The sequence below is a fragment of the Zosterops lateralis genome, assembly GCF_965231275.1.
Source record: "Zosterops lateralis genome assembly, chromosome: 9".
NCBI classification, from domain to species: domain Eukaryota; kingdom Metazoa; phylum Chordata; class Aves; order Passeriformes; family Zosteropidae; genus Zosterops; species Zosterops lateralis.
The window spans coordinates 10807071-10834796 of record NC_139769.1 but is presented as its reverse complement, the minus strand read 5'-3'; the positions used below and the strand labels follow the sequence as shown (position 1 = coordinate 10834796).

The 27726-nt window shown below is 48.3% G+C and overlaps 1 protein-coding gene across 6 annotated transcripts in view; it reads left to right on the top strand.

The window, feature by feature from the left end:
• PTPRF (protein tyrosine phosphatase receptor type F) overlaps positions 1-27726 on the top strand; it is a 376812-nt gene that overhangs the window by 294596 nt on the left and 54490 nt on the right. For all 6 annotated transcript variants that reach the window (XM_083868101.1, XM_083868100.1, XM_083868096.1 and 3 more), the window contains exons 8-13: positions 7996-8265; positions 10994-11575; positions 12133-12266; positions 13245-13389; positions 18564-18869; positions 21728-21921. In XM_083868101.1, the coding sequence (XP_083724227.1) occupies positions 7996-8265; positions 10994-11575; positions 12133-12266; positions 13245-13389; positions 18564-18869; positions 21728-21921 (1631 nt within the window). The remainder of the gene's footprint in view (positions 1-7995; positions 8266-10993; positions 11576-12132; positions 12267-13244; positions 13390-18563; positions 18870-21727; positions 21922-27726) is intronic.

The following is a 27726-nucleotide window of genomic DNA, read 5'->3' as shown; positions in this document are numbered from 1 at the left end:
TCATTCCTGCTAGAGAAATAAGATCTCCTTTGTCTATAAGGAAAATGCAACTAACCTTCTGCTGTCTCTCCCGCAGGAACAAAAACTGGGACCTGCTCAATTCTCTGGGTGTTTTTGTCCTTCTGATTTCTTGTCCATCTCTCACTCGCAGCACAATGTACCAATAAGGCTCTCAAAACTGAGCCCAGCTGAGACTGCGCATGTCTGTCACTTGCCTAATACCTCTCTGCTGCATTTAGCTCTTTGTTTGGAGAGGGGGAACAGCTCTTCATGGTAGAAGATTTTTCGATTCACCACTTGGAGCATTGCTTTCATACTTTATAAAATTCGGATTTACATATATGGTCTTCCCAGTGTGTGGTCAATGGGTTTAAAGTGCCTTTGCCATCATCTCTGTAGCTGGAGTGGATGTATGGGAGCACATGTGTGATGGCTGGAGTCCTTTGCTCTGTGTGAGTGTTCTGCACATGTAAACATGTCTGTGTGTCCAGCATCTGGCCCAGAGTGGCGCTGTCCCTGAAGCACCCTCCATGTGGGGATGTGTGGGATGTGCAGTCCCCTCTGCCCTGCCTCCAGGAGTGGTGAGTGGGTCAGGGAGGCAGAGGGGCTGGCCCTGCTCTGGACCAGAGCAGTGTGAGTGAAGCCTCTCTTGTCCCTGCCGTGGAGTGGTGTGTGCATGGTGGGAAGTCATGGCTGACCTCTGTAGTCTTGTCTTGTCGTTTCAGTGGTGTGCGGACAGATGAAGCTTGGCCTGTTTTTACTCTCTGTGTTTTTCCTTGTCTTTTTTTATTCCCTCCTCATCTTCATCGCACTCTGCCATCAAACAAAACAAACTTTCATCTCTCAGATCAGCGAGAAGGTTGGTCCTTTTCACTTCTTATCCATCTACAGTACGCCACGTCAGATGGGACTTTTCCAGTAGGGAGAGGAGAGCCATCCCCAAAACGGGAGGGGGCCCTGCAGACTGGCTCCTTTCCAGGCACAGCCACAGTGTGCCTGGTGAAATCTGCTTACTGTTTGCTGTGACTCTGGTGATGGCATTGATACTTTGCTTGCATGCCTTTGTTGCTTGAGATTTAAAGTGCACAGAATATATTTTGCATGCAAATACCAGCCAGGGCAGTTTTGTCAAAGGCAGGGTAGGAAGAAGTGCATGCTGCTCTGTGTGGGGTCCTTCTCTAACCCTTTATTCGTGCTAGGTGCAAGTGTAATACCTCTAAAGTGCTGCTGCTTTCTGGCTGGAGATCAAGAGCAGTCTTTGGAAGCAGAGATCAGAACGGTCAGTCCCCTCACAAGCTGCTAGGGAGTGTGGTTCCTTAATTCCTCCTGAAGCTTTAAAAGTTTTAACTTTCTCTAGAGGCAAAAAGCTTACTTTTTGATCTCAGCTGGAGGAGAACCCAGCATGCTGCCCTCCTTTGCCACAAGGCAGCAGGGGCAGCTAGCTGAGATCCAGATCCCTTGTGCTGAAGCAATTTCCTTGCTCCTGAGCAGTCCCTGTGCTGGGGTGCCCATTTTCCATGCACTGTCCATGCTGAGACAAGAGATCTTTGTACCAGCAGGTCTGCCTCTCCTTCCTTCTCTGGGGCTGGGTCTTCCTCCTGCTGGCAGGAGAGCAGGGAGCTCTGGCAGTGGCCCCAGCCATACCAAAGGTGGCTTAGGGAGTTCCATGGTGATGTGCACAGGAGCTTGTAGCCATTCAGTAAAACCTGATTGGTGTTTTACTCTGCTCTGTCCTGCTGCTCTCAGAGTGACAGAGGAGAATAAAGGACAGTAGTAGAAGGCAACTGCAGCCTTTAAATTAAATCTAGCTCCAGACCTAGCTCGAGGCACTCATGGTTTCATGCTGAGGAAAGCTGGGATTTCTGGCAGAAGTCTGGATTTAGTTTCCAGAGGTTATTCCTTCACTGAACAGGTTCTATGGAGGTCTGTCCTTTCACACATGCTGGAGGTGAGGGCTGCTCACACTGCTCCCCATGTGGCATGGGGAAGAGATCCTGGCTTGTCTCACACAAACTATCAGGCAGCTGGATGAATTCGTATGATCATCACTGGAACAAGTTTTAACAAATTGTCATAGCGGTTGTTCCAGTACACTGAGTTCAATCCCATTTCTCTCCCTAGAACATGCTCTCATTTAGATTGTACTGAGGAACAGGACCTTTGTTGTTTACCTTCTAAAAATAGATTTTGTGGAGGATAAAATTACCTCATCCCAAGACAATGATGAAAAATGAGAACAAGGAAGAAAAGAAGAAATCAAAGCCAAGGCCCAAAGCCTCATAGATTTCAGTGAATTTGGAGCACTTTTGTGATGTCTGAGATGCCTCTGGAGACTAAACCTTTGACAGGGCACTTAAATGTTTTAGCCACATGGTTTAGCTGAAGGGAGGCAGCTGAGAATGGATATTAGCCAGCAGAGGTGAAGAATTTCTCATTCTTTGTGTCAACCCTTCCTTCCCACTCCACCAAAAATACCTACATACACAAATATTTAATGTGAAGCCAGAAATTAGTTTCTAAATATTCCATTGGGATTTGCCATGCTTATAATTTGTTAGGCACTGATAATTACATCGTACATTTTTCCAGCTTTACTTAAAACTGTGTACTGCTAACCCATGCATTTAATTATTGCTTTGTGACTGCTACAAGGTTATTTATTAACAAGTTATTTTATCTTGATACAGTGGATCTTTTCTCTTATTCCCCTCCTTAATGTTGTGTTATTTTCATCAGAGAAATTTCTGGGAGCGAATGCAAATTGTGGAGCTCCACAATCTTGCTCTCCCTTACTTTGCTATTAGTATGTCAGTATGCTGAATGCTGATGTGTCTCCAGTGCTGCACCACTGTAATGATATATCCTCTTTTATATGTGGTTGTCAGCACAAATAATTAGACCTAAAAGTTATAGCTGAAATATAATCCAAAAATGGCAAGGCCCTGTTTTGGAAATTGTCTATAAAATGTCAGCACTCAAGGATACATTGGGAGCATAAATAGTACAGCATTGTTTGAGCACAAGATTAGACTGTAAATGCATTTTTTCTGGTTCCAGTTTTTCCTCTCCTTCTGTTGGTTCTGTCAATAGGTTGTGAGACTTCAGCAACTGCCTTTCCGTTTGAAGTCCTTTCGTAAAGTGATAGCATTGAGGAGAGATGAAAAGTGTCTACACAGGAGTAAACCATGCAGACCAATGATCATATTTGAGGATAGCTCCTAAATTCACTCCTTCCTGACTTGGAGGAGGTGGTTCCTGAAGAAGGCAGGAGTTTTGGCAGATTATCAGTCTGGTGAGGGCAAGAACACACCCTGTGCACCCAGGGATCCTTCAGCTTGCCTGGCTCGAGTAATGATGTTGGACAGTCTCACACTCTCAGAGATGTGCCTCTGCATCACACATTGCTGCTCATCCCAGTTGGGAGGTAGAGCAGAGCCCCCTGACCTTGTCTTGTCTGTGCTGGGACTGGGGAGGAGCAGCAGACCAGGCAGTCCTAGCTCTCCTTCAGAGCAGAAGGGATTCAGGCCGCTGTTCCCTCGTGCAGAGGACAAGCGAAGGGGAGAGGATGGCAGGACAGTGGTGCAGGACCTGAGCAGCTGGAATTGCCTTAGAGAGGAGCAGAGAAGCGTGCAGAGGACAACCACAGCTTTCCATCACCATGGGGCAGCAGCCAGTGAGCCTGCCATGGAATGCCAGGACGGGGAAAGATGAGGCCCAGAATTAGATGCAGGGTAGGCATGGTTCAAAGAAAACCCTAAAGCAGGAGTGGGCAATTAGAGGTGCCTGGATCTCTAGAAACCAGAGGGAGGGGTGTTGGCATTGTCATCTGCTAAGCTGTACTGTGGCCAAGGCAGCCAGCAGGAAAATTTGGAAAATTGGTTTCCCCTTCCCTAGCAGCACTGCATGACTTCAGAAGCCTGGGTAGTCCTCCTGGCACTGTTGTGTTTCTAGCAGAGCCTCACTGGATGCCAGCAGTGTCTCAGCACATGAGAGGGACTAACAGCACCAGCCTGAGAGCCCTGAGCTTAGAGCCTACAGCTTTTGCAAACAGCAGCAGGGAGGAGGGTGTCCCTCGTTCTCCAGAGAGGTAACTTCACCCTCAGAGGGAACCTGAGACGTGTGGAAACAGCCACTCCTGTGCTGAAAGGAGCCAGGCAATCGATTAAAGCTCTTTGCTCTCAAGGCAAGGAATGTGCATGTTAGTGCATGCTGAATTATTAACATTTCTCAACCTTTGTGGCTCTAGTGTTGCTTGCTCCCCTCCTTCCCCCCCAGCAGTCCCCCCTGTGAGTGGGAAACCAGACTCCACACTGTCTTTTCTCCTGGTCCTGTGAGATCCAGGGCATGGGCTCAGGTTGCACTGCACTCACTGTTCACTGCTCCGAGTTTCACTTCACTTCCTAAGGAATGCTCTCAGTGGGGAGATAGGAGGAATGGTGGACTAGCACAGAGCCCTTACAATGCCTGTTCTCGGGATGCATTATAATGAATCACATTTTTGACAGTCTGCAGGTTTAACTAAACCCCAGAATTATAGGATTGTCCATTGAAATAGTTTTAATATTCACAGCAGTTTTCCCTGTGCTGTTCTTGCAAAACCTCCAAACCACCTTCTTCTGATCCTTATCCAAAAAGAGGATTAAAAAAATTACTGCAAATTCTAGTCAAGAAAATTGTAATTAAAAGGGAAATTTCATTGCTGCAAAAAACCAAAATTTTCTGGAGCAGTTAAGGTAGAATCATGGACTGTGCTAACCCATGTGATTTGACTTGTAAATTGGACAGAAATTCTAAGAATGCTGCTTTTTGAGGATTTACACTGATTTAAATTATTACCAGACTCTTACGCTAGAAAAGCAAGCAACTTAAATTGCTGGCTTGAGCCTGAGGAATGTGTTGATGGTGCTCTGCAAGATGCTGTGAGAGCTGTGCCAGCTCTTGCTAATGCTAACTGACAGCATCTCCCCTTCTCCCTCCGTACTGACTGGGACAAGAAGCTGCCAATTATCCCCCAAGAGGATGGGAGGCTGATGGAGCCCATCCCTTCCTTTGCACATACTTCTGACAGAGCATTGTCTGGGCCAGATCTCTTACCGAAGGCACTGCCCTGACCTCCTCCCACTTCCCATGTAGAGAGCTGACCCCTACACAGGGCATCCATTTTTAGCAGCTGGGTGCCGTGGGCACTGCTGCTCTCTGGTGCAAAGCAGTGAGCCCAGCTCAGCAGCTCTGCTGGTGTGCAAATGAGGGGAAGACGGCTCAGCCATTCTGGGTTGCAGAAATGCACCACAGAAGCCTGTTTAACCACTCATCTGTTGCCAGGCTGGAGAGCTGAGGCTCCACACAATTTCCTGGCACCCGCAGGCTGCAGTGTGTGGGAGGCACAGCCCCTGTCAAGGCTGTTGAGGGGGTCTCATACTGTTGGATCCACAGGGGAGTTTTCCTTGCCGTTCATCCCTTTTCTAGACACAGGAACCAACCACCTCTGCTGCTCTCAGGTGTATGGCACAGGGAAGAGTGACTTCCCATCACCCTGCTGCAGGGCCCCCAGCCCCAGTGAAATGCTTGTCCCCTCCCTGCAGAAGAGCAAGCCATGACCAGCTGCTGACATCCCTTGGGAGGAACAGCATAGCCCTCACAGGTCCTGCCTCTGCAGGACACATCAAGGGTGACGTGACACAGCCCCAGGAGCACGCTGAAAGCTGGTGCTTGACATGGGCACACAGTGTGGGGTGCAAGGGAGTCTGTGGCAGGCTGTGCTGCCTCTGGTCTCACAGGGCTGGAAGTTAAAATTTGTGCATGCTGGGCTCTGACCTTTCTGCATGGCCTTGTGTCCTCCAGTGTCTTGTTTTCCCAGGTCCCTCTATGTGAGTACTTGCGTGCTTTCCCTCTCCCTGTCCTGCCCTTTCACCACTGTCTGTCTGACTCTGTAGTGGCCTTCAGTGCCTGCCAGCCTGTTTGCCATGTGCATGTGTGTGAGTGCTCTGTGCACACCTATGGCATTATCCTCAAAGTTTGCCTTTTTTTTTCTGTTTTAATACAGCTTGGGTGGGCGGGTTTGCTCCTTTGATGGGGACAGAATTTGAACAGCTTCTACCTGGAATAATTCAATGCCATATTCATTGGAAAATAAACCTGACTCTTAATGAATGGTGCTGGGATGCTTTGGTTGGAAATACATGCCATCATGTTAAACCATTGCCATGTCCATCAGGTTAAGTCTGTATTCTCATGACTGCATAGCATTTGAGTACACTTTCAGTTCTGTCTCATTTGGGGAGCACTGCCCTATCTTCAGGTAACACTTCACTGGTGATTGCTCATGTAGGTATTGATTTCAGATTTAATAATTGATTAAAAGAGGCATCCAGCAAGACTTTGGATTTATATTCCCAAAAAAAAAAAAAAAAAAAGGGAAGTTATCCTTAAGTTGTCCTTACCCTGGCTGGTAAGGAGCTAATGAGCCCTGTTTTGTCACTGAGACGATGTGTAGTACACACACAATGTTGACAGTATTGTCTAATTTATCACAAAGTCTTAGCTCTGTTGTACATGCAAGTGTGGGGGCTTCTGTGTTCAGTATATTTCTGCAATCCTGATGGTTTGGGGATGAATCATCAAAGAGAGCACTAGTAAAATTTGATTTGGGTAGAGCTTGGCAAGCAGAGCTGACACCTCTGTGGCTCATGGGGCTGTGAGCAGCTTTACTGTCTGCGGAGATGCTGCAGTGGCAGGAGCCAGGCCAGCAGAGCTGTGAGTCCCCAGGCCCCCATCACCCCTGGAGCTGCCTGTGCCCATGGCATGTTGTTATCTGGCCCTGCTCAGCTCCTGCCCCATTCCCACCTGTCCCCAGCACTGCAGCAGTCACTGCCCCACCAGCCCAGTGCACTGATGGAGGAGCATAATTGGCAGGGAAAGGCTCCTTGGAGCCGGTCAGTCGTGACCCCGGCTGCTGCTCGGGGGCTGCCTTTTCAGTGGAGGAGGCTAGAGGGGAGCAGAGCTGCTGGGCAAGACACATTCAAGCAGTTTCCCTTTTTAACTACAGACTAAAATGAGCTTGCCCAGAGGAGACAAAGATTTACTGAGCACAGTTGTTTCTCTACCCTTGCTTAAATAGGCCCATAACACTAACCCTGAAGAAGGGACCTCATTTCTCAGTGTCATTTTCCTGACGGGAATGCATATGGCAGGCAGCTTTAGAGCTTTATTGTAGCTGAGAGTTGCTTACAAATAAGTCTTGAATGAAATACCCAGCAAGGGATTGATATGAAGAGAAGCTGTGCAATGCAATAAGGAGGAATACATCTCCCAAAGAGCTGCCACGAAGGTGGGAAAGGTTCTGCCAGCCCAGCTCTCTTCTGTCAAAATGGATATGATCTCACATCTGTCAGGATTAGTTCTCTCCTGCCCAGCAAGGTGATCTCTTCAGGCCCTGACAATGTCATGCAGCTCGGGTGACTATTTTTTCTGAGCCAAGGTAGAACCTGAGTTACATTTTGAAAGGAATTATATTTTATTTAGCAGCACACGTGTGCTAATTCAAAAAGCAACCCTTCTGCTGCCCCTGCCCAAACCCTGTGAGGTTTAGGGAACTGGCTGCTTTGCTCCAGAGCTAATAAATTGAGCAGGTGATTCCATTTTGCAGAGCTTCAGTGGGCCCCGTGCGAAGTGTGTGACTGGCATTTGTGCATGCTCTCTAATTAGAAGGATGTAATTTAAATGGAGGAATGTTTCATGTTAGTAATATGATTTCAGAAGGCTATGTTTGGAGGAAACGAATTGAGCCATCTCTTAATGAGTTCTGCAAATAAGATGCCAGTGGCTAAGGAAGGAGAGCAAAGTGTGTGCAATTTGGCAAAGTAGTGAACAGCTTTTGCACTTCATTTTATCTGTCCTGAGGGATAGACAGGCAAAAATGTTGACTGCCTCTCATGTACCTCTGCAGTACTCTCTGCTGGCTCTGTGACCCTACTAGCTGTCTCCTCCTTGTTTCAGTGCGGCGTGTTGCTCCTCGATTCTCTATCCCTCCAAGCAACCACGAGGTGATGCCTGGGGGGAGCGTGAACCTCACGTGCGTGGCAGTAGGTGCTCCAATGCCCTACGTGAAGTGGATGGCTGGTGTGGAGGAACTGACCAAAGAAGATGAGATGCCCGTCGGTAGGAATGTCCTGGAGCTGAATAACATCATGCAGTCTGCCAACTACACCTGCGTGGCCATCTCTTCCCTTGGCATGATCGAAGCCACAGCCCAAATCACTGTCAAAGGTAAGGAATTATTACTTGTAGTGCTCCTACATGGGTTTCAACAATGTAGCCCTTTGCCAAAGTTTCTTGGCTGCAACCCACTGACTGCTCTTTTCTGTGACTTTTCCAGCTTGCAAGGGAGGTTCCCAAACCCACAACTTTGTTTTTCCTGCTCACAGTATGATGATATTTGCTCTAAAGGTCATTTTATCTCTCCCTGCAAGTGGCATAGTAGACAAGTTTGTGTCAGACCAGGTCCTTACTATGCCATGAGAGAACCTCACTGAGTCTGTTTATCTCAGCAATGTCTGGCTTGTTCTGTGCATCAGCCAGATCAGCTCAGCACAGTGGTGGGCCATGGGCTGTCTTGGGGCAGAGTCTGTGGATGTCTGCAGTCAGAGAGCTGTTTGTACAGATGTCTTCTTGCAGTAAGGGTGAGACAAGAAGGTTAATTCCAGCAATGTGAACTGTCCCTGAGCGCAACAAAATGAGCGTCCTCCCTCCCTGCAGGAAGGAGCTATATGTGTTCATTTGAAATTTGTTACATAATCCTCTGTAAATGTCTTCTCTTACTGCTCAGCCTCTTTCCCTTTCTTTTTCTTGTGTTGCTGTCCTTCAGCTGTACTTTTCACAAGTAGCTTTGCCCCTAAGAGGATATTGCTGCCAGTTGCTGACTATAGGGTAGCCCACCCACTAACAGAAGGCTGAAGGTGTCCTGCCTTTCCCATCTGGGAGCCACAGTATCCCTTTCCTTCTCTGCTCGCAGTTTGATTTGTAGCTCAGATTACCAGAGATACGTCATCTTTGAGTCCGTCTGTTCTTGCAGCCCCCTTCCTGCAGTAAGGACACCTTTAGCACAGAGTTCCTGCTTGAACAAATCATAGAATTGAGTGTTAGCCCTCTCTGACCTGGAGATAACAGCAAATTCTCTTGGCTAGTCAGAGGATGCTTTTAACCTTAGCCGCACCAGCTCCCTTTACTCACAACATCTGCTCATCAGTACCTTTTCCAGCCTCTCTTTTCATACAGAGCACGGTGGTTGCCTTCCTATAGTAGATACACAAGAGTGTGTGGAAAAAAGAGCCATGATGGGATAGTGATTTGGTCTTGGAGGGAAGAGGTGGGAACTGCACCGTTGGTTTGCAGCACTTACCTCTTCATGGCTGAAATGCCTTTGCCTCTCTCCCTCACTGGTTGATGTGATGCCCCAGGACAGGGAGCAATCTGCTCATCTCCTTTTGCCCTTCACTTTCCTCCCTGTGTCCTTATCTGCTTTTTCTACACCTTTACTCTGGATATCTTAGTGCATCTGTCTCAAACTCCTTCACCCAGTGTTGCTTCTCCTGTGCTTGCTGGCAAACAGACCATTTTCAGCTCAAACAGGAGAAACAAGATTACACAGAACTGATTGCACTTAGGTGCATTGAAAGTACCAGACCTGCCCTTGCTGACATGGAGGCTGCCCACCCAACAGCTGTCAAGAGTCAAATTTGTGGCTCTTCAAAAGAAAAGGATTTTCGTCTGTCCTTGAAAGCCTGAGGAAGGCTGCCGGTTTCTAGGATGCTGGAGGAGATCTGTTTCTTCAGGCCATACTATTGTGCCGATTGGGTTTGCCCTCCCTGAGTCTTTCATGGGTGGTGATGGGGTGTCTGGCTGTGGGTTATGTGCCCTCCCCTCCCTTGCCAGTTCAGCTTCTGATGATCTTCTCAGTATTCATGTTGCAGTAGCACTGGAGAAGGCATTCTCTCTGGTACTTAGAGCAGGAATGCCCTGTGCTAAGGGGCTTGCCTTCCTCAGCTGAGCCATGTGGAAACTAGAAGCCTGATGGCTTTGCCAAAGAATGCAATTCTTGAGGGTCATTATTTGGGTTGAGCATTTTCCCTAGTTCCTTGTCAAGCATGGCTGCATTACAAGTCATTAACGACTTTCGAGTGGTTTGTAGGAGGTTTAAACTTACTGTAGACTTTAATTCAGTCATTGTACTAAAGTATTTGTGTACTCTGCAAATCTCTCTCACACACACTCATTCTTTTTCTTTGTTCTTGTGGTAAAATGGCAAATCTGGAAATGTTTGCTTGCAGTAGTTGCATTCTCATTGACACTTCAGAGGTGTCATTGTCAGAGTTCTTGTGTAACGGTTTATTGTCTGGTTGCAGTTTGACACACCACCCAGTGAAATAGTGGATATGAAAGTTGGTAATTTCTCTGGCTGTATCTCTCCTGCATGTACTGTAATACTTACAAAGCATTGCCCCATCAACCCTTCTAACAGCATTGTCCATGAACTCCCTAAGGCCTAAGATACTACCTCTCTGGAAGCAAGAGCATAACTCCAAATTGCTTTGGTGCTCTGATTGCTTTATTGTAGCCCTTTGTAAATCAGCTGTGTACCTGGCTTCTGGGGCCAGCCCAGCCCAGCCCAGCCCAGCAAGCACCTTCCCACTGCTGGGTGAACCCCCATGACAGAAACATTCCTGCATCCCCGTTGAATTACTTTTATTTAGCCTGCTGCTGGTAAGTGCGTCAAGCACATCTAATAACATGATTGCTCTGTTTATCCTTCCATTAAGAACCACTTCAAGCAATATATGGTAATATAAAAATGCATGTTATAGAGTATGAAATGATTTCTGCCTTTTAAAGAAGAATGTTAATGGGAGGTGGCAGCTCCATTTTTATCCCTGTGCACATTGCAAGGTTTGAGCCGACTGAATTATTTAAATCACACCTCTCTGCCTTCCAATTGCAGCACTGCCAAAACCTCCAACAGAGCCATTAGTGACTGAAACGACAGCTACCAGCGTGACCCTCACCTGGGATTCAGGCAACTCTGACCCCATTTCCTATTACGTCATCCAGTACAAGCCCAAATCCCTGGACGGCCAGTTCCAGGAGGTGGATGGTGTGGCAACCACCCGCTACAGCATAGGTGGGCTCAGCCCCTTCTCAGAGTATGAGTTCCGGGTCATCGCAGTCAACAACATCGGCAGGGGTCCCCCCAGTGACCTGGTCGAGGCCCGGACAGGAGAACAAGCTCCTTCAAGTCCACCCCTCAAAGTCCAGGCACGGATGCTGAGCGCCAGCACCATGCTGGTCCAGTGGGAGCAGCCGGAGGAGCCCAATGGGCAGATCCGAGGGTACCGCGTGTACTACACCACCGACCCACACCTGCCTCTGAGCATGTGGCAGAAACACAACACTGATGACAGCCACCTCACCACTGTGGGCAGCCTCATCACAGGCACCACCTACAGCATCCGTGTCCTGGCCTTCACTTCAGTGGGCGACGGACCCCCCTCAGACATCATCCAGGTCAAAACACAGCAAGGGGGTACGTATGGAGTGAGGCAGCCTGGCCCCATGGCCATCCCTGCGGTGTGCAGCTCCAGCTGAGTGTCTGACCTGCACCAGGCATCACAACTGTACTTGGTGCTCAAATGATTGCATGTCAGACAGGGTGGGGAGGCATTCCCACCCCATAGCCATCGGGTGTAAGCTGTCAGATTGTTCTGGGGAGTTGGTATCAATCTCTGTACAAGTAACAGCCCACAGTTTTGTCTGAGATACAGAGGCTAAAAGTGTGACACAAAGTACTGGACATGGATGTCAGCACCTGTGTAACTACTGGAGCCTTCTGGGTGTCTGAGTTTACATGTGGAGGAAGGATGCAGTCAGGGTCTGGAAGTGACTGACATGATGCTCATAGTCACCCACCTGAGTGACAGAGGTGCTTGCCTGTGGCCTGAGATGTTCTAAGAGCTCAGTACAGGGGAGAAGAGATATTCTGGCAGAAATGAAAGAGGATCCTCACAAGGTGAAACATTGACTTTGCTAAGTCATGCAACTCTTCTTGTCTCTTCTGGCACTAACCATGTGTTTGTTCCCCAGTTCCTGCCCAGCCAGCTGACTTCCAGGCAGAAGCAGAGTCTGATACCCGCATCCTGTTGACATGGCTTCCTGCGTCTCAGGAACGCATTACTAAATATGAGCTGCTCTACTGGGAAGGGGAGGATGGCACTCAGGTGAGGATCCTGCCTGGCAGCTCCTGGGGCTCAATATGGCAATGTATCAGCTTGGGAAGGGTGTGTGCTTGAGGCAGGGTGGTAACAGAACATTTTCTTGTGTTTCTTCTGCCTCAGTGGCCTGCAATAGGAACATGGCATTCTGGTTTCTGTGTGACTTCAACAGGGCTTGTTGATGCCAGCAAAGTAGTGACTGGTTTGAGACTGGAAAGGCTCAGAATGCCATGACAGCATCCCTGAGGCATGCTTACTGCTGGTGCCTGTAAACAGTAGCACTTCTGGGCAGGTCTGAAATGGCCTCCAACATGTGTCTCTGGCCCCAGGACTGGTTAGATGTAAAAAGCAGATTGAAGGTGGCCTAGAGAGAGCCCTTCCACATTTACTGCAGGTCCCTAAAGAAAGTCCAGTTCAAAATATATCAAAGGTAGTGCTGGCTTCAAGACAGCATAGCAAGAATTGTGCCATGACAGCATCACAGTGTCCCATGCTCCTCTCCCTCTCCTCTTATTATAGTGGCATGAGAGCTGCCAAAAATAAGTGCCCTTCAGGTGAAGTGTCAACAGAACAAGCCCTTTTCCAGCAGTGTTTTGGTGCATTATAGATCCTGACTGCTACAGGTTGAGGGCTTTACTGCCTGTTTCACAGGCAATATACTGTCTGTTGGGAGAAAACAAACTTGTATGTCCTGTGCCCCTTCTCTGAACTTGTATAACTGGACCCAGCATTCCCCAAAGCTCTCAGGCCAGTGAGTGCAGTCTGAAGACCAGACAGTATAGCCTGGCTGTTGCAGAGGTCTGCTTCCATGCAGAGTCCTGGTGTGTCACCCAGGAAGCTCCATTCTTTGGGAGTCCTGCAGGACTGCAGGCAGATTTGGCAGCGTGGCTGTGACTTTTTGTGGGCCCAGAATGGCTGCACATGCAGCTTTTCTGTATCCTCCAATTACACCAAATAATCTGTTTCCTTTTTTTCTTTTGGCAGCAAAAGGTGGAGTTTGACCCAACCTCGTCATATGCGGTGGAAGGTCTCAAACCAGACACATTGTATAAGTTCCGTCTGGGCGCCCGCTCAGAGCTGGGGGTAGGAGTTTACACCCCCACTGTGGAGGCCAGAACAGCCCAATCCAGTAAGTGCCTGCTATTCAACACTGCTGGAGACAAATCAAAAGCAGTTCAGTTTCCATCTCCTGGGCACAGAGAAGCCCAGTCCTTCTGCCCTTGTGGGTTTGCAGGGATGCTGGCATGCAGTTTGCTAAAGGGAGTAGTGAGAAAATCAGCTGGGGTTTGGATCAGGGCTCTTTGGCAGAGTGGGTGCACCCAAGGGGTAAGTTGTTTCTTCCTGTCCCTTTGATCATACTGTCTTTCCCTAAGGGTAGATTCATAAAAAGTGATGGAGGAGTAAAACAGGCTGGGAAAATGCTTTGGAGAGATTGATTTGAGTGGGTTTGTGCATCTCTATGAATTTACTCCCATGCAGACAAGCTGTCTGGACAGGCAGCATATGGGTATTTGGCTCTAAATGTGACTGTCTCCAAACCATTGGATTTTCATCCCTTCACTCCCCATTCCAGCTGCCTTGCTTGCACAGGAGTCCATCCCTGGTCTGTACAGTTGATTGCAAGGTGAGGCATCCTGTGAGGCCAGGTGTATCTGTGGCTGTCAAGCAGCTGGAGAAGTCATTTTGAAAAAGTGGCTGTTTGCCAGGGTTGTGTGAGCAAGTGAGGCTGCTGCTTCTAGGACTGCAGTGCTAGGGGAAACCAGAATAAGCTGCAGTTCAGTTAATAGAGAGGCTCAATAATGAGGTGACCCAGGCAATATCACTTTCATCCTGGCTCTGCCCTGTGTGATCACAGAGCGGGAGTTTGCATTGCTCTGATTGGCAGCTCAAAGTGCTGCGCATAAGCAGATTAGGGCTATCAAAGGGCCCTGCGATAAGCTCGTTTTCACTAACGATTTTTGGGCTTGCCATTATGCAAAGAGCATTAAAAGGGGGGAAAAAAGACATTTCCGTTTGCACCGTCTGTCTGGGATTTACTCGCTCTGTGGAGTGAGGAGTTGGCACAGGCAGCCAGCCTTCCCTGCAGGGAGGGCGGGAGCACACACAGCTACCAGGAGTGTGAGATGGCCATTAGAAAGGGAGCTCTGGCAGGGAAGAGCAGCTCTGCTCACTTTTAGAATGACCTTCTCTTTGAGGAAAACTCAGCTTCATTAACATACCAGTCCCAGGCATTCCTCCACCTCGTTAAGTGAGCTAATGATGTCTTAGAGCTGCACAATAGACAGGTATGAAACTGGAGAAAGATCAGATCATGCGGTTATAAATATTTGAACATTGAGAACAAATTCTGAATATGGGGATTTGTATACCTGTGTCAGATAGCTTTTGTATTGATAGGCAAAGGTTGAAGTAATTCTCCTACCATGTAAATTAATTCCATCAGTAGATGCTCTTATCCTTGAACACACTTAATCAGAGACAGCTCCATGCATAAATGAGTCCTTCAGAGTCTCACAACAGTCCAAGTAAGAGAAACATTTGCTTCATGGACTCATGAAGGCAGACATCTTATCATGACCTACTCTATCTGTTGTCTGCTCACAAGGCATCTCACACCAGCCTGTTTTTAAGGTTGTCACTTCACTGGGCAGTGGTGCAGTAGCTGACTGGTTCTGGAATCTATTTAGTCAGAGAAATGTGCATAGGCTGGAGGAGATTTGGTGTTTAGCCACAGGAGTGCCTTGGTTTGACCAGTGAAGCCCTCCTCACACTGAAGGACCTAAGAATTCTTACACTGATCCAAGAAGTGACCGGGGTCTGGTTTGTAGGCTCCTACTTGAAAAGATTTCTGATGGCACTCAGTTCTATGACAGAAGCCATTGGCAGTTACTGCTGAGCTATTCAATGAGGGTGACAAACCACTGTCTGAACAGTCCCAATGCAGTGTGGAGCCTTGAGTACTGGGGGGCTCAAAATCAAGTAGGTCTTTCAGAAAGCTGTGCTTTACCTTGGTAGAAGTTGTGTGCAGAGTGCACAACTTCCAGTCAGAAATCCTTTTAGCAACACCTTGTATTAGATGGTTGGATGGGTTCCCTTTGGCCTTAGAACTTATTAATCTAGAAATACTACAGCTCCCAGCTTCAAATTGGTCTCCTTCCTGCACTTTTCCATCTGGTTACCCTGAGAAGGGCTGTTAGATCGAAGAGCTTGATGTGTTCAGGTGGGACACCAACTGCATGAGTAGTCAGATTCCTGCTTTCCAAAAAGCCTCTCTTCAGTCTCTATTCCTGTCCCTGACAAACTAGTCATGGGGAAGGTAGGAGGCCTGTGATCGCTAATGACTCACTAATGGGCTGGAGAAGGATGCTGGTCTTGCTTTTCTTGTGGCACCCTTGCTCAGGAGGAGTAGGCATGCTTGTGTGGGAAGGCCAGAGGGAGGCAGTGCCCTTTTGAACCCTTCAGCAGCACAGTTGAGACCTCCTCTGAGCAGGCAGCTGCTTTCTAGGCTGTCTTTCCTGCTAATCTGATCACTTAGTTGCTGGGCACCCTGCAAAAAGTACAAGCAGTGCTGCTTTGAGGGCCTGAAGAGCACGGGGGAGTTTTCCAGGAGTCTGCAGTGCCTCAGGCAAGCGGAATGATGCAAGAGAGAAACATCAGCTCTGTGCCCATTAGGCCTTGGCATTAAAAAGCTGTTCTCCCTTGAAATACTGAGGTGGGTCCTAAGTCTGCCTTTTCCCTAGCCTGAGGAGCAGGTGGGTTGGATGGGTGTACAAGAGTTGCTGTGGGCCATCGGGGGAGGCTGTCATGAGTAGCCTGGAGGCAGCAGAGGTTTGCACAGTGTGTGTGTGTGGGGGTACATCTGCATGTGTGGGTGCATGCTGGCCACCCAGTCTGCTCTCTGCTGGCCCCAGGAGGGGCACTTCAACTCCTTGTGCATTTTAAGTTGATCCTGCTCATGTTATCAAGTTTTGTTTTGCTTTCTTTGAGTGTTAATCTTAGTTTTTGCCTTGAACATCATATGTGTGACTCTTACCCAGTCAACAGCCAACTTTTGAATTGCCCACACTGCCATCCAAAGCTGCCTTTGGAGAAGGAGCTCACTGCTGCATGCCAAGGGAAGCTGTGGAGGTTCTGTCAAAGCATTTCTCTTCTGTGGAGGGCGTCTGCAGACAGTGTCAGAGGAAAGGTTTGCCAAGCCCCTTGTATCTCAGCTCTCCTGTCTGAAGGATGCCACCAGGCACTTTGTCTACATTATGCCCTCCATTGTAGGTGTTGCTTTGGTGTTGTATCTTCCTACTCTCTTCCCTGCCACTTCTCTGCTGATTAACCGAAAGAGTGTGAGGATTCACTTTTTACCCCTGCGTCCTTTTCACTATAGCAGATGGTAGGGCTGATCCTGTGCTGTCTGCTTCCACGCATTGTTTTGACTTCTCTTTCCTCCAGCGTAGCTCCCATAGCAGCAGCCTGACTGCTCAGGCATCGTCACTTCCAGCTCCATCAGTACTTACTCTCCTCCATCTTTCATCTCTCCAGGCATCTGAGTCTGAATATCAGGAATGTTCCCTGTTCTCTGAGCACAGGAGCGGGAATTAAAAGTTACATGCAGTCTGTAACTGTTTCAGCAAGCAGATGGGCCTTGTTCCCAGCAAGCAGAGGTCACCAGTGGCTTTAGAGGTGCTGCCCTCTGCTTTCCCATATCTTCTGCCACTGCCAAACCTGTGCCCAGCAAAGCTAAGGCACCATTGCTGAGTGCTTGAATTACCTGAGGTCCTTGCTGCCAGGTGGAGTGATGTAAGTTGTATTCACCTTTGCACAGGCGGTGAGCAGGCAGTGTTGTTCCTGTGCCCCTGCAAGTCTGGCTCTGCTGCATTGGTGGCTGCAAGGACTGAAGCGTGGGGAAGGGCAGCAGTCTTTTTTCAGGCATTTCTATGTTTCTTGATGCAGTGAAGAGTGGAGGACCTGGGCTTTCACCTGCCATGGCAAAGCAAGATACTTTGTACTCCATTATTGCTTGGCCACACTGCTTGCTAGTCTTAGAGCAACAGTGTGCTTTTTTTTTTTGTGATGATGCCCTGGCCCCTCTGCTTAGGGCTGTTTCCTTCTGGATGAGCACCCATGGAAGGAGCCGTGTCCCTCATTCCTTCCCTGACTATGGGCTCCTTTCCTTCTCCAGACTCCCACTCCTGTGTTCTATGCAAGCATGGTGTCTGCAGCATCCCAGGGCAGTGAGGCCAAATGACAGGGGGCTGATGCTGCTGTGAAAGGGTTCCCATGCTGCTAGAGCCCTGTGCAACCAGACAGTGGGTCTGCAAGGCTGGAGAAAGGAATGAACCAGGCAGATGTCCTAGGGGTGCTTTGCTTTGTCCAAATCATCTCTCCTTTCCTGATCTCTCTTCCCCCTGCCCAGATTTGTTTTACTGCTCTTCCCCATTGTGCTGTGTGGAGAGACTTCTCTCCCAATGATCCCAATGAGAAGCAACTATTGCCTGGATCCCATTCCTCCTCCTGTGGACAGATAACATTGCCAGGGCTTAGAAGTTAATGCAAACTGTAGGTGCATTTTTGCCTTGGAGGGGGCAAGACCTGCTTACTTGCCGCTGTACAAATTCATAGGCCAGGAAGCTACTGAGGCAGGTAGCCAGTGTGGCAGGCATGAGGCAGTCAGTCCCAGATTCCAGGGACGTGTGCAAAGCAGCACAACCACGTTATCTCCTGTTCCCACATGGTGCCTGGCTCCCACCTGGTTAGGATGCAGCTGATGGTCATGATTTTAAACCCTACCAGGACAAACTGCCTGCAACCTCAGTCACCTGCTTTCCTTATCCACTTCTGTTTCCTCCGCTTGTCTAGGAGTGAGTTTTCACAAGCCTTCCTACAATCTGGTGTGTGAGCTTCCCTTCTGCCACTCTTGCTTTCTTCAGCTTCCTACCTCTTCTGGTTTCCATCTGCTTCAGATCTTCACTAAAAGTGTCTTTCTTCTCCCTACCAGTCTCTCTCTCTCACCCTCCACATGCCCCCCTTCCCTTACTGCCATTTGTTGTGTTTGGTAAAGTGAGCGTCCAGAACTGCTTTGGGAAGAGATGTTCTCTGATGCAGAACAGCACTTCCATCTCCACACTGTTCATCTGGCCTTCAAATACAAATTGCCCCCCTGGCGCCATCTTTGATGATCTGTGAGGATGGCAAGCAGTTGTCCACGTGTATGTTCAGTGCTTCGTTGGCTGGGTAAAAGTTCCCTGTGCATTTTGGTTTGTCCTTCCATTCATTTCCCTTCATCTCCCCACTTCATTTATTTATCCCCAGCCCCCTCCGCCCCACCCCAAGAAGTCGAGTGTGTAAGCACCAGCTCCACCACCATCCGGGTAAGTTGGGTGCCACCGCCCGCCCAGAGCCGCAATGGGGTCATCACCCAGTACTCCATTGCCTACCAGGCAGTGGAAGGAGATGACAACACCAAGCATGTGGTGGATGGCATTGGACGGGAGCATTCCAGCTGGGAGATCAAGGACCTGGAGAAATGGACCGAATACAAGGTGTGGGTAAGGGCTCACACTGATGTGGGGCCAGGACCGGAGAGCATCCCCGTGCACGTGCGCACTGACGAGGACGGTAGGTGCTACTGAACAGCTCCTTCAGCTGCTGCCATGGGTTAACCAGGACTCTCCTAACTGTGTTTGCTGGAAAGGGGGGGAAAGGGGGCAGGGACACTGACCTGGGAGTGCGTTTCAGTCAGGACCAGAGGCTGTCAGGAGCAAAGTTGCAGGGAGCAGATCTCAACAGTTGCCCTGGAGTGGCTTTGGGGAATTGCTTTGCTGCCCCTTGCTCTGCCTCCAGATTGTGTCAGATACCCCATTGTGGTCCTTCAGGGTCCTGTTTGTGTCAGCAGTGCTTCTTGTGCATGCAAGGAGGCATTGCTCTGCTTTCCATTGTAGTTTTATAGTGGGTGGTGGTGGGTTCCTTTTTCTTGAAGGTAGAATAAGCTCTCCCAGCCAGAAGCTTCTCTTATGAGATCAGGACTTAAAGTTTACTTGTTGACCTGAAATCCAGCAAACTAAAGAGGGGGAAAGCAATCCATTTGAAAGTTGTAGATCCTGCAGGAAAGCTGCTTCCTGCTCCAGCTTCCAGGCAAGCCACAGCTTATATAAAGCTGCTCTTCCACTCAAGAGTCAGAATACCACACGTACAGAGCACTTTACTGGATACGACAGCTTTAAAGAGAAATTGCTTTGTATTAGCAGGGCTGTCAGTTATGTCACCATGATTTAAGCCATTTTCTTTGAAAGTGCCAGAGCTTAGGGGGACAGTAGGAGCTCCCATGGCTTCATGCTGACCCAAGAAAGCTGCAGATTTAATGGAAGAAGAAAGAGATGGAATGTCCAGGCAAAGAAAGCATGATCTCTGCATTGCCCAATCAGTGTAGGAAATTGAAACCAGACATGTTACAGTTTCCCTAAATGGGCTGCCACTGTCCCCTATGTCTCCATGACTCTGAAAGTGGCGTCTGGGAATGCTTGCTGACTGCATTCCTGGGCTGGCAAACACATCTGTGTGTGTGTCCTGCTGCCTGTATTGTTTGCTTCACTTCTCATTCAGCAGAACTGTAGCCCAAGGGAAGCTGTTACCCCAGAAATGTCGCAACAAGCTCTCTCAGTTAGTTTTTGGGCACCGTGGTTGGACATTCCAGCTTAGCTGTCAGGAGTGATTTTATATTCCTCTGACATGCTGATGCTCAGTAGATACCCATGATGAAGGAATGAGAAATGCTGAACCGTAGTCTGAAAACAAATTGAACTTTCCCTGTTTGGATCTCAGATGTAGCTCATACTTCCCATACTGGGGTAGGACAGAGTTCCTCAAAACACTGTGGTCTACTCATACTCACATCTTTTTGTGTCCCTCCAACATCCCCATATCATGTCCTGCCACCTTCTCATGCCAGCAGAGCTTGACACACAGCTTCTGTCTGGTTCTCAGGGAGGATCTTGTTTTCCGCTTGGACTCCCAGCTGTGTGTGCAGGCAGGTGTCTTGCCAGGGCAGGAGAGCCCTGTGGCTTGTGCAAGGTCACTGCACTAAGTGAATTGTGGATTACAGCATAGGCTGCTCCAGGCAGAAGGGGGTAACTGTTCAAGCACAGCGCCCTCCATTCCCATACCTTGAGCTGGCCTCATGGTGCTAAAATGCTCCGTTCCTCCTTTCTCTATTTTATTAAATTATCTACAATTACGAAGGACATCTGTGGAAAAATAATGAATTGCCCTGCAGCTTAAAAACTGTGCTTACCTGCTGGGTAGCTGTTTCTTCCCATTTAGTTGGTTGAAATAGCAATACTCATTACATCTGCTTGTCAGGTATCCATCCCTAATTACCTATTACTGATTTCCTCCTGTGTTGAGAATTGGGGCATATGAGGCTCCAAACCTCCGGATTTTCCCAGGGCAGTGAAAGGTGAAAAGGGTCCTGCAGATGAGGTGATAGGATGAAGCCCAGGTCCTTCACTTGGTACTGGGCACTTAGGTAGCATCAGTATCATCCACAGAGAGTGCACACCTCTACTCCCAGCTGTTTCAGCCAGAAGGAGCTTTCCAGGAGCAACTGAGAAGCTAATTTTTTAGAATTGACATTTTTGTCACAGTCAATGCAAGAGCAAAATGTAATAAGGAGGTAATTTTTCCAAATGGTAAATAGGGTATAAATACATTTTTTAAACGGGCCTCACCTTGCAAGAAAATTGATATTTTCTGGGCAGTGTAATTTTTCATTTTATTATCAAAAAGCATTCAGCTAGCCGTGCATGAAATACAGTCCCTAGAGCTGTCACAATCCCCACAGGCCCTTTATCTGGCTGAGTTCAGTGACTGCTGTCTCTGAGCTCTGGGTTATTGTTTTAGGATGGTGCTTTTCCCCCTCATTAACCTCTCATTGTCACAAGGGAAGAGCACGTGTGTGCTCTGCCTGGTGGCAGGTACCTGGGCTCCCTGCAAAACAGACTCAGCACCCAGTCATGCTACCTAGGACTGCTGGACTGCATTTAGATGGGTCTGAGAGGAGCTGTTGTGTCAGGCAAGATGCAAAGAAGGCTTTAAAACCCCTGCGTGTGCACCAGCACACCCTGAGCTGCAGGGGTATTCTTTATATAGTGCTGTATTCTTGTATTCTTCCTTGCTCCCCTACTGCTGGAGATGAGAGGGATAGATGGACCTTGAGTCTGATTCAGCATAATGACTTTTATTAGGGGTACTCCTGCATATTACAATTATACTCTTTCCTACTGAGAGTAGCATAAGGGAAAAAGAGTCTGGGATGTGGTCATGCTGAAAGACTGCAGTGTGATGTCCTGGGCAGGTACAGGAAGCTTGTACCAGTAGAGCCATCCTGGCAGTGAGGTGGGGGGAAGGTAGCAAAGGAGTGAGAGGTAGTGACAGTGATTGTGTGGTACCTGCTAACCCTTGTCCTGTGTGTGTTGCAGTGCCCAGTGCCCCACCGAGAAAGGTGGAGGTGGAGTCTGTGAATTCAACTGCCATCCGGGTGAGCTGGAAGCTGCCCATCTCCAACAAGCAGCATGGGCAGATCCGCGGGTATCAGGTTACCTATGTGAAGCTGGAAAACAACGAGCCCCGAGGGCAGCCAGTGATCAAGGACGTCATGCTGTCAGAAGCACAGGTACAGTGTGGGGACCACCAGATGGTGGGCATGGCACCTTCCCTCTCTGCGGAGGGCAGGCTGGCTGGATCCAAGTATTTCATGGCCTCATCTTGCAGCTCCAGAGCATGGGACTTAGCCTGCCTGAGCAAGGCAAACAGTTTATCCTTAAACTGTGGCTTAAACATGGGTAAAAAGTTTAATCAGGAAAGGATTACTGTGGAAAAGATGATGTATTGGATGATGTTCCTCTCTTACCCCTTCTCTGATGCATACCTCTCTGCCTGCCACATCCTGTGCAGACTCCAGCTGGAGCAAACTGCACTCTCCCAGTCCATTTATAAATGGTCAGAAAGTTTTAAAGAAGCCTTGACTCTCTTTCTTTTGTGATGCTGATTATGTTCAGGGCAAAATGTCTTTCTTGATAGCATCCACCTGGGGTGCTGCCTGCTTGTGGGGCACAGAGTGGCTCTGTACCCCTTTGTGGGCACAGCATGCCAAGGCAGAACAGCACTCCTGGCTCAGCAAAGCCTCCCCTCCTTCCTGCTTTTTCAGGGCAGGGTCTTGGTGTTGCATTGCTTCTTGAAACAAAACTGTAGGTGAAGCCAATTTAGTCTGGGAAAGGCTGGGGAGGAAGAGAGTAAACGAGGTGGAGGCCCACATCCCCTGTAAATTACTTTGTCCTCTGTAATCCCCATACAACAATCTGTTCATATTTAGGCCATCTCCTGGATACCTCACTGACTGTGAGCTGCAGCCCTCTTCCCACACACTGCTCCAGGCATGGATGTGCACTCTGCACAGCCCAGGAATGCGTAGTTGCCTCTTTCCCAAGGTCCAGGGAAGTTTTTGGTGCCCTGTGTGCAATGAAATACAACTCTTCTTTGAAGCGGGGGTCCTTCATCCTGGATGACCCATGCTTAGTTCTCAACTAAGATAATCGTATAAATGAAGAACAGGATCTGCTGCTGCTGGAAGCAACAAGGAATCGATTCAGAGCTGGCTGGCTTGAATGATGCCCAGTATAAATACTGGAGAGCTGCAACGATTAATTGATCTGTCTCCTGAATGCAGCTGTGAATCATTTATGCATTTGTCAGTGGGGAGTGCAGTGCACAGAGGCACCTTTATTCACCATTCATATTCCAAAGGATAAAACTCAGTAATAATGAGGAAGGGGAAACTTTAAAGAGAGAAAAGATTCTGAGGGTCTTTGCAGTGTTGTCTGGGGCACATCTGTTTATGTTTCAGATGTTGCTTTAGTAGTTAGCGAAGCTGCTTACTGCCCTTTATTTATGCCAGGAGAATGTGATCTTCGAACAATTGAGGCTGTGTTGTTCAGCTGGAGTTTGGAGTTAATGGGTTGGTCCCAAGTGTAGGTGGGCGAAGTTGGCAATGTTTTTCTTCTTGGTGTTTTCAAATATTTTATGCTTGCCCAGCCAGTTCTGCTTTCACTCCTTACTCATACATTTCAGAGAGAGAAATCCCATGCTGATGTGCAGAATGAGGATGCCAGAGCCAGAAACTTTTGAAGGGGTGCTGGATTTTGCATTAGTTTGAATGTGCTCATCAAGGAGGCAAGTTCCTAGAAGTTTCCTGGTCTGTCAGGCCTCTTGCCAGTCTTTCATATTTGGTGCATTTATATGGGAAAGTTCTTGATTTCTGCGATATTTTTTCCTGCTGTGTATTGTGCTGAACTCATCCAGTGTAATTTTTGGGTGGAAGTGAAAATGATAGTTGCAGAGAAGAGACTACTCTAAAAGAGTCATGTCACTCTTGGGATAAACTAATGACGACCCTGCAGGGAAGAGGTTTCACTGACTTGGCAGAAGAGATCTCTATTTCCCAAAAGAGTGAGAAGCCAGGCATGACCTGTGCTTGTGATGAAATACATCTGTTCCAGATGCTGAAGGACCCTGTAAGAGCTGCCATCTTTCAGTACAGCAGTGCGTGTCTTTGCGAAGAGGCAGATGAAACTTTAACGAGTAGTCTTGGAAGAGTTATTTCCTATGAAAGAAAACAAAAAGATACACTGGAAAACCTGCCCCTGAAGGTCATAGGATGAAGATGGCCACAGTTCAGTACTCATAAACACTCAGAAACATTTATACCAGTGCACAGGGAGAGAATTAAATGGATTGAAAACCTTAGGTTCAGAGAAGAAAATCTCTGGACAGGTAGGCAGAGCCCCTCCTCCTGCCTAGCCAGGCTGTCTGCTGATTTGAGTAGGTATGTGCCACATAATCTGCTTCCTGCAGACAGTGTGAAGGCACTGATACTAAAGCTGACTCATGATTTTTCCTTATTGAAGATGAGAAATGGAAAGAGAGTAAACGAAGATGAAAGGAAAAAGGCAAGGGAATGGAGATGTTAGCTATGCAGATAATATGGATTCTGAGCTTTCAAAACCATTTGAGCGGAAAAGACTAAAACATCAGCAGAGACGTGGGGGCCCTGGTGCTGGAGAGATCACATTTTATTTTACAGCCTCCTGCCTGGGCAGAGTAATCAGTTGTTAAAAAGGTCCTGTGATGGAGCTGAGGCCTCTCCCTCCCCTCTGTGGCTGTGCCTGTGACTGATTACCTCTGTCAGGATTCTGTGTGCCTTCCAGTCTGAGCTCTCACCTCCTGCTGACAGCCTGATGGACAAGCAAATGTGACCCTACCTTGTGGAGGAGCTCCCAGGGTGTGTGCAGCTGCAGAGCTGGATCAGGTACCTGCAGCAGCTCTTGCCCAGGCCATGCCTGTCACGGCTCAGACAGGTCCCGTGGTGGGCGATGTCAGAAGATTCATCTCTGTGCCCTGGGTCTTGCATAAAGCATCCAAGCACCAAGAGAGGGCTTTTGAAAGGAGCCCAGTGCAGGAGCTGCACTCCACCACTACTTCAAGTCTTTGCCAGCTCAAGGGAGTGAGAGATAGCAGGGCCATGGGACACAAGCATTAGGCTTGACAGGGGCAGGCAGAGGCCCACCTCATTTCCTTGGTCTCCAATCTCTGGACAGCTGCTGCATGTTTGGAGGGGCAGTGGGCTTGAGCCCCTCCATACCTGCAGATTCAGCCCGCCCAAACAACTTTGCAGGGCTGGTTGGGGACAGCTGGCTATACAGAGGTCAGGTTTTGTGGAGAAGACTCCTGCCACCTTCTCCTGCTGTGCAGACTGAGTCATGGCACAGGAGAGGTATGTGCTGCCCACAAGAAGAGCTGCAGGCTCACAGGAGGGTGGTGTGGTCTCTGCAGGGAGCACTTCACCAACCAGCATGCAAACTGAGTGCACATCCCACCAGCTTGCTCCAGAAGAGCAGGAAGAAGAAGTGGCAATCACTTCAAGCTATTGGATTGAGATCAAAGGAGAAGGCAGAAACTTCAATTCTCCCTGAACAGTACCTACCCCAGGCACAACACAGAGGATTTTACAGCCTCCCTCTTTGTTGTGTGATAGTCGGGGACCTTTCTCTGAATGTACTTGGAACATCTCATACATATGTACTTGTCTAGGTAAGAGTCTGGCATGGAGGTGGGATGTTCTCTGCTTCCTAAGGGGAGCAAAACTGTAAGGCATCATCCAAGAGGCACTTGAGTAAAGGACCAGGGTAAAGTTCTGATACCATCAGACCCCTCTGCCTCTCATTGACTGAGTACCTGAGTTTATGTCTGGAGTTCCACTGTTGCACCACAGTCATTGAAACAGAGAGGAGAAGGATCTGCAGGAAAACCAATATTGGCTTCCCATAGCTGGGACTGTTGAGGGCTTGAATCTGTCTTTTGCAAGAGCCTTGGTCAGGGAAAACAGCCATTCCCTGGTGAGACATGACTATGCTGTGTTGAAGTGTAAAATGAAACATTAAAGCATTGCAGCTGCCATAAATACACACTGTTAGCTTTAGCACTTCCCAGAGCCATCTTGCCTCATGCACACAGCCCTCTCTCAGTTCTTTTTATGACTGCTCCTGGGCTTTTCAGATCAATTTGTCTTACTGACCAACCTTAAACAGTTAAGAAGCAATTGAGCTAGTTTAAGGAAGGAAATGTTTTGATCTGTAGATTAAATTTTCGTAATGAAACTGAATTTCTATGAAGGTATTTATGCAGGCCTGGCTTTTCACAGTTGTTACTCCAGCACATATCTCAAGACATTTCTTCGTGCTCTGATCTAATGCAAGATTAAAGTCCACTGAAACATTAGAGCAAACAGAGTTTGAAAATTAAACACTTGTTTTAAAATCCTAGAGCATGATAAACTCCCTGCTGTGCTGTGAGAGGCCTCCTGAGCCCAGCTCTGCTCTGCTGTTCATTGCAGTGAGGTGTCACATTCTGCTCCTGTAGCTGTGTGGAGGCAGGCTGGGGTGTTCCCAGCCAGATGGCTTCCACCCACCAGGGACATGCTTTTGTAGGAGAAGAGAGTACCAGGCCTCGGATCCTTCCTATGGCAGGACTTCTGCCAGCTTTTAGATCGGCAGGGTGGAGTGTGTGGCTGTTGACCATGGTGTGGGCTGCCTGCCACAGGTGGGACATAAACAGCAATGACATGGGTTCAGCTAAGTGTGCAACAGTGGAAATGGCACAGAGATGTGTGTGGATAGAAAGCCTTTAGTCACCATAATACTTAGTGAGGGTCTTGGCTTTAGAAGAAGTATTTAGGGGCAACTTGATCTCTTCACTGAAATTTACTGCTAAGATGGTTTAGGGGATAATTGTACTGCAGTCTCATGGCATATAGTAAGGGAACTATAAGAAAATCTTAGAGGAACATTTCTCCAACAGCTTCTCTCTGAATTTAGAGAAAAACATAACAAATATTTTGAAAGTATGCCATGTATTTTACTGCTGAGGTGAGTAGTATGACACTGTGATAGGCTGCAGCCTTCGAAAGCTGCATCAAATAGGCTGAGTTCAAAAGGCAACTTGTATCTTTGATGCCATTTAGTGCTTCTGTTGCACTTGCAGGTTCCCAAACACTCCATCAGTGTTAGCTGAGCTTCCCAGGGTCCTGAGGAAGTTGGTATCTGAGCAGTTTCACAGCTGGCAGGTCAGGCTCAGAAGTAAGGTTTTCCAGGACTCACACTGTGAATCAGGGGCAATAATGCCTATCTTGACTTTCATCTCTGTGCTTGAACCCACGGCCCAGTGCTTCCTCCAGGCAGATTTAGTAACGTGAACTGTAACTCATCCCCTTGGCTGAGAGAGTTCTCTGTGATCTCTGCAAGCCTTCCTTTGGTGCACCAGCCACAAGGAGCAGTGCTGTGGGCATGCGTGGCAGCACTCAGGATGTACTGTCACATTGTACCACCCCAATGCAGCTCTGATGCCCTATAACCCCAAATCCAGCCAGAAGAGTTCAGAGTCTGTATTGAACTGCCATGGCCAGGAATCCGTATGAGCTTTTGGTGGGAAGTAGTTTGTGTAGAAGCTGTCCCTGCAGGGCTGCTGTTGCCAAATGATTGTTTGCTGTTTCGTGTTGTGTAATTGGGAGTGAAAAGCTGTTTCCTCAGTACATGCCCAAGTTTGAACCTCTCTCCAAGCCATGCACCACTGTTGGAGAGGAGCAGCTTAGTGTGAAGCTCTGTGTGAGATCTCAGCTTCTCTTGCGCTGTTGATGCCAGATGGCACTCTCTGGTTTTCTGAAGTCCCCAGAGCATTTTCTTGCAAATAATACGGGAAAAAAGAAGCTCTAGAAATGCTGCATTGGTGCTTCCCTGCAGAGAGTGCTTCTGTTTTGTGTATTGAAGTCTTTGGTTCTCAACAAGAGGTAGTTGCTGGAGGACCAGAACAGAAACTGGAGTTTAGGCAGCAGTTGTGAGTGATTTGTGGGGCAACAGTCACCCTCAGA